The 7,215-nt window shown below is 39.0% G+C and overlaps 1 protein-coding gene across 1 annotated transcript in view; it reads left to right on the forward strand.

Annotated features, from left to right (window-relative positions):
* LOC146570591 (leucine-rich repeat transmembrane neuronal protein 4) overlaps positions 1–5,957 on the forward strand; it is a 113,130-nt gene extending 107,173 nt beyond the window's left edge. The window contains exon 3 of the mRNA XM_085279117.1: positions 361–5,957. Coding sequence (XP_085135243.1) covers positions 361–684 — 324 coding nt within the window. The 3' untranslated portion in view covers positions 685–5,957. The remainder of the gene's footprint in view (positions 1–360) is intronic.
* The last annotated feature ends 1,258 nt before the right edge of the window (positions 5,958–7,215 follow it).

Raw genomic sequence — 7,215 nt, forward strand, 5'->3', positions numbered from 1 at the left:
GTAATATTAACTCAAAAATTAAACAGCTGTGGCTGTTGTGACTTGTGTTCATAAAAGCTACCCTGTTTTAAATGTTTGAAGTGCCAGAAAAGATTTATTCTTACATTGGCTGAAGGTCCAATAACATAAGCAGGTCATATCCAGGATTAATAAAAGGAGAAAAATTTCAGTTGACAGATATAATTTCATTTTCTGTTTTGTGATACAGATAAATAAGAATTTGTTTTGAAGCTATATGGCTAATTATTTTTCTCTCTTTTTTCTCTGTTCTTCCATTCTCTTTCCTTTGTTTCTTCCACTCTCCTGTAATCATTCCATATGTCTTCTACCTCCATCACCCCTTCTGTTCTTACCAAACAGGTCCCTCATCAAATGGGTGCACTGACCTTCTACCGTTATGAACAGCCTATTGTAGACTACTGCCAGGCCCATCAACCCTTGCGGCTAAACATGGGTTATGAGGGACCCCCACAGGGCCTGGAGGGCCTGGAGGACCTTGGGCCATGTGATAGAGGCACTATACAGACAGTGGCACTGCCAGCAGTGCCCTCTGCTGCCAGCATGGGTGCCCCTGTTCCAGGACCTCGCTCTCCTCCATCGACCCTCAGACCACCAACTGAGGGTCCCGGCAGCAGTCCTTTTCCTACTTCTGAGCGCACTGGCACACTCAAATTTGGACGCTAGTGAGCATGGTTAGAAGTGGGGCAAGGGCCTCTCATTCACCATGACTTTGAAATGAAGGGGCAGGCGAGCTGGTTATTCAGTGGGGCCTTGTTCTTAGAACATCGGTATGTGAACTAGAGGACAAAATTTTCAAATTATGCCTGGAGGCATTTATCATCTGAAACACACAGTCTCAACCATATACAGTTGGGTGAGACATTCTTGCTGATCATTTTGTTTTTCTTTTCCAAAACAACTCATAGAAAAAAAAGGGTCCCTGACTCAAGGGAGGTTAATTCAGCATATGCCACAAAGAATTACCTTATTTCCAAATCTGATCTTTGTCATATCCCATATCAGCATCATGGGGCATCTGTTCACAGCAGCAGCAGCCAGCTTACTCTGAGTCAGGAGTGAAAGGGAAAGTGCAATAAACACAAGTTTTCATTCACGACAAGTGAGGGCAGTAACATCAAAGATCGAAGAGATAGAGCATATGAAGAGCAGAAGGCGTCTTACTGTGATTAACATTACAATTTCTACTCACTAGCTATTAAAAAAGTTAACATATATAATTTCATTAATTACATAAATATTTTGTTTCTTTGAGTGTCATATTTTGTACTGAATTACATTAATGTGCATGTTAAACCAAAGAGTTTACTAATATTTTTTCTTTCTTTTTGCACATAAGGTACTTTAACTAAGGAGCTTTTTAAATGTCAGATGTTCCACTGAACTAGCCTCTGCCAGTTCACATTTATAATTACCACTAGATCCCCTGATGATTTCGAATGGACTAGAATTGTCTTAAAGAAATAGAATAATCAACGGGGTCATCATGTTGAAAGGTTATGAACGTATTTATCATAATGAGGTATCACACCTGGCACTCCCAACGTAAGCTCAAGTCAGTTCTTGTGATCTTAGTGTTACTATGAAAAACATAATTCAAAGCAGCATAAACTGTATGTTCCATAAATGTATTAAATATATAAAGACCCTTTACACAGATGAACAACAAGTCATTGTACCGTATATGACTATATCCCAGCTGAATAACCCACTATGCTTTAAAAAAAAAAAGGCAATCATGGAAAAACTAAAATAAGAACATTTGAATGAAATGTATTGTACATATTATTGAAAAGGTCTACTTCACTGAAGGTCAAACCACTCTCACTGCCCCAAACAGTCATTTGAAACATTGTTGAGTCAATGTTTGACTTTCATTAACTGGACTACTTGAAGAGCACCATCTTGCTGGGTTGGCCAGGCTTAGGCCATGTGCTCTTCCACCACAGAGAATAATGGTGCCTAGTGGTGGCATGCTGAACCAGCACGTTGACTTCTCTTTGACCTGCATATGATCCCACAGACTATACAGGAGGTTTTGCCTGACATCTCAATTTTTTCCAGAAAGTGAGCCGAAATTAAGGAATGTTTTCTCTTTTTTTCTTTGTTTTTTCTTTTTCCTAATCAGTAAACCATTGGCCACCATGTTGAGCACTGCTGCTCGTTGACTTATGGAGCTGTTGAGGATTTCGGATACGGCTTGCATGGCCTGTCAAACAATGTCCTCAGTTTAACTCAAGCAGTGCACCAGTTTCCTACATGTCAGTGGTCATACTCTAGGGAGCTGTGGAACTTACGCTTGCTCTTCCTACAGAGAGACTGATTGATCCACACATGAAACTGCAAGGGGCCAACATTTCCCAAGAAAGATGATGCATATTCAAACAAATATGCATTGTTTTTGTTTTATTTCGTTTTGGTATTATATTTTTTTGCTTGAAAATTTTTGAGGTGTTCAAAGATGATGTCAAGAAATTCTATAAGATGAATAAAAGGACAAAATCAAATAGAACTTATTTATGATGTAAATAATGAGTCTTTAAAGATTTAAAAAAAAGGTATGAACTTCATTTCTTCTGAAACACAAACTGCTTGTGAACAGAAGAGGAGCCTTATTCACTTTCCAGTGGGAATATATTACTAAGATGACTTGGTGAGGAGGTTCCTACTGTAATGCTCTCGTTGTTTCAATGATAAGTATTTTTCTATCTGCTCCCATCACTATTCTACCACTCTACCATTAAAAACAAAATATGTTACTGACATTATTTCTCAAATCCAGTCATTTTACTCAATAACGCGAAGAGGGGAAGATTCTGAGCCCTGTTATTGTGATGTACTTCAAGCGCCAAACTTGACAGAGATTCATATTTCCTGTTCTGCCATCAGGCATGTTGGAGAAGCCATCTCACAGGTGGTAATTAAATAACGTGTTGTTAGTTACATCCATTCCTCTTGTTCAAGAATTTTAACACTATCAGCCATTTCAAGGTCTACTCGGGGAGAAGTGTGCTTTTCTTTATACCAAGAGTTTAACTTGTGAAGGATGTTCTTTATAATGTGCCATTATTTTGTTAAATGTTTTATCAAAAAAAAAACAAACAAAAAAAAAAAACTGACCCGAAATGCTTCATGATATCACAACTAAGAAGGGTTCGGTCCCTTCATGTACAGGACATTGCATTTAAAAAAAAGCAGTTGATTCGCTCAGTATGGTTGCTTAATAGTGATGGTGGAGTTTACTTTGTAATAGCAGCTGTGCCAATGTCTTTATAATGGGAGCTCTCTCAATTCTATCCATGTATTGTCCTGCCTTGCTGTATATCACCCCTGATAACTCCTTGGCCTGAATTTCATGTCTGCTGCTTGGTGACTCGGGTGAACCTGTTTAACAATGTTCTATTTCTGTCTGCATGCTGATATTTTAGGAAACTGTGCCCATTTAGGGAGGAGCACTGAACCAGAGACAAACAGTACGGGAGATAATTCCTGTCCGGAGTGCCCTAGAACCAGCAGCACATGTCATGGACAACTTCACTGTTTTTAAAGCATCTTGTTTGCTGACCCATTCATGCCCTTGTCTCGATTAAAGTATAATTCCCTGGCACTGTAGGCTGTTAAATAGAGAAATAGGTTTGTGTCGAGCACTCACACCTGGGACAGGCATTCCCTTTAATAGTTTCCTGTTAAGCCTAGTACCCTACGCATACTAATTAATGCAGGTTTCAGAACAGTGATTATAGTTGATTTCAGACTGAACATAAAGATCAAAGCTTCTTTGCCCTCATGTGTAATTAGAAAATGCAAATACCATCTTTGTATATCCACAATTAAATCAGCTACTAATAAATGATCAATTGATCATGACTACCTCCCAGATAAAATCAGATATGTTCAGCGGAATGTTTGAATTCTGCTGCCAGTAATTATTCAGTCTTTTGTCCATTTATTTTGCCATCAGAGAGCTGGAAGCACAAGCAGTGCATGCTAATGATGCATGTTTGAGCTGAACTCCAGGACCGTCTGTGCTAGCCCCGCAATGCCAGTAGGCTTTGTTTTCTCTTCTGCTTCGTTTGTTTATGGGTTTATACTACCCGAGTTCCCCAGTCCCTGTCACTCTTTGTGTTCGGGCTCAACTCCCCATTGGGAAAAGTTTTTTTTTCTTTTTTTCAAATTTCGCCTTTTTTTCTTCTTGCTTTGGGTGGGGTGAATAAAGGTCTGAAGAACTGCAGTAAAAAACTTTTATATTTCAGTGTTTATGCTTAGAGGAAAAGCTAAACGCACATCTCCAAGGGGACAGGAAAAGCAGGGGAGAAGAGAAGGGTAGACAGAGATACTGTTTAATAGGGAGAACATAGAGGGACAAATGGGTAAGTGCGAGGACATTTTATTCTGTTACAAGGAAAGCGTTGTGATATATTTTGAATGCTCCAGGGCAGCTTTGTTTCCACTGCAAGAAATGACACAAACAGCTTCAGCCATGCTCTCACACTTGCAACACACATCCAGTCTGTACTCTGTAGAGGCACATATGGCACACAGATTAAGCTACGACATATTTGCATCCTCTGAACTGTATGTATTATGCATGTGCTCATACAAAGATGCACTTTATCTGAACAGGAATTATCATTTACACTATTATCAGTAATCCACTTCTTAGTCTTTGCTGGAGAAACAATCACAGACGGAGATGTACAAACACATAAAAAGACACATGTGCTTAATAAAAGGATAATATAGGTACAGCAGGGTTTGACACCCCATTCCAGTTCATCAAACGGTACAGTGGACTCTAATCCATTATCTGATAAATGGATTTGAAAATTTAATTCCAAGCCAGACATGGCTTTGTAGCTTTCCTTCCTCTGCCATATATTTGTGTCTTTCTAGTAAGCAGCACTGGGACGTTCCCATATAGCACACACTCACTCCAAAAACAAAAATAGGATAAAAACAAAAAAATTTAAATAAAGAAAGAAAAAAAAAGACAAATGGTAATATTCCTCATTTGCAATTTCTAGATTTGCGTTCCTGTTATTGTTACTCTGTCATTAGTGTTTATACAGAATCAATAACTTCTGTGATGCAAAAGAGAGACTGGAAGTGTTGCTAGCGATTTAGCTTCCCCGCATGTACCCAGAGGGCCTCTGTGTGTGCACGTGTGTGTGTGTGGGTTTGTGTATCTATAGCAGCACCTACTCCTCTACCTCCTCTGAACCAGCATTACCATTACTGATGTTCAGGCCAGCCCGGTCCCCATTGATTGTTATTGTTCCATTCTCTTTTACATTAGCAAGAAGTCTTTAACCTATGACCTACATTGTCCTAACTCTGTTTTTCTACCATTGCTCATGTCAGCGGGGACACAGAAAAGGAAGACATGATCATTAACCTCTGTTGGGGAAACACACTTTTTCGTTTGTCTGACAAAGCCCGTTTACACCCCTAATTGGATTTAATGTTGGCACTGCAGAGAGCATGTTTTTTATTTAAATGTGCTGCACTCTTCGCTTTCAGTTAACAGTGCAATGAGAAAGCAAGAAGGAGGAGCTCGAAAGAAAGCAATATCATAATTAGTCTTTGTGTTCCTTGCAGGCCCAAGTCCTTTCCCATGTTTTTTTGTTGCCTCTTAAAATACTCTCCATATAAATCTTTTCATTCCCACTGTCTCCCCCTCATTCATATCCTGCAGACAGCTTCAACTTCTGTAGGTTGTAAATATGCTCTGCATTGTTTTCTTTGGTAGTTGGTTTGTTGTTGATTTTTTTCCTTTTTCTTTTTTTTCTTTTTAATTTCCTTTTTTACTGTAATCAGACCTAAAGCATTTTTGTGGAGACCTGGTCCAAGCGCAAAAATATGGCTCTTATTTGAGTATATTATTGTCAGATAATGTTTTGTAAAAATTTTGATGATGAATAAACATCTAAAGATGGAAACTGTGTTGTCCTTTTTATAATTCAATTGTAGCTTGTAGTTAATAGATTACTTTACCCGTCTTACCTATTAGCAAGAGTTCACCAGTTATGGCCAGTGCTAGTCAGCCTGCAGAGACAGAACAATGGTATAACATTTTCTTTTGAAAGAAGTTTTAAATTTCGGGCCTTCAAGAGGAGCAAAACTGAGAGCCTTGCGTGGCTGGCGTCTGTACTTGGAACCTTTACAATTGCAGTTTTTGATGTAAATTGTTGATAATATCCACTGGAAACACTGATGGCAAAATAAAAATTTCTCATCGATTCAGGTATGTTTCTAATTTTTTTACAGTGACTCCTCCTAAGTCTTTAGGAAGGGGCCCATTTTTAAACAACTGCTATTTCTTTCAAGCGTGTAAGCATCCTTACTTTGCTCACATTTCCCTGTAATGTAAAGATTTCCCCAGAAAATAGTGTCATGGGTTTCTCCATCTTTCATCTCAGTTGGCAAGAAATTTAAATTCATACTCAAACTTCTAAACATCAATCTAATCTGGACTTTTCACCACATGCAGGATTGCAATCACAGAGTCCTAAGAGGGGGGACAGAATCACTCTCAGCAGGCTTTGGCAGCCTGGGGTTTCCTCAAAATAGCAACACACTTCACAGAGACTACCATAAAAACAGACTATAATAACAATATGAGACACATTGTGATCTGCGATCACATGGTGACAATACCCTCATGATGTGTGAGATTGTCACAAAGTGTGTCATCCCTTGTGTACAACATACTGGTGTTTTTTGAAACCTGTCAAGATGCAGAGACAATGCTTGTGCCAGGCTCATCAGTGGTGTACTTACCAAGATGTATAGGTGTAAGAAATGGAATAACGTAGTTCGAAATAAATTGTGCATCAAGTTTGACTTAAAGCATGATGTATAAAAGTATGCATACCTTAAAGCAATGCAAAGTCAGCAACCTACATTTTAAAGTTGCTGTTTATTTTACAAACTTTTCAAAGGCTGTGTTGGTGTACAAGTGATCATAAAGTCAACTTGATGAATGCAGCTGACATGTTCAAAGTGAACCAAATACCCGTGGCAAAGGAGCACTGCCAGTGTCACAGAGATGGGAGATCTGTTTGCTCCAGCCTGCTGTCAGTTCAGATGCACACATCATGCTATCACTGCCTTGGAGGAACATGACAGGCCCACTCACAGTCCAGCTCACTGTGGTTTTCAGGACATGGGGTCTTGCTATCTTTTACTTTTTCTCCT

The sequence above is a fragment of the Mchenga conophoros genome, linkage group LG7 (genome assembly GCF_057382185.1).
Source record: "Mchenga conophoros isolate Kocher_MC1m ecotype Shallow Benthic linkage group LG7, M_conophoros_male_GT1.1, whole genome shotgun sequence".
Taxonomy (NCBI): domain Eukaryota; kingdom Metazoa; phylum Chordata; class Actinopteri; order Cichliformes; family Cichlidae; genus Mchenga; species Mchenga conophoros.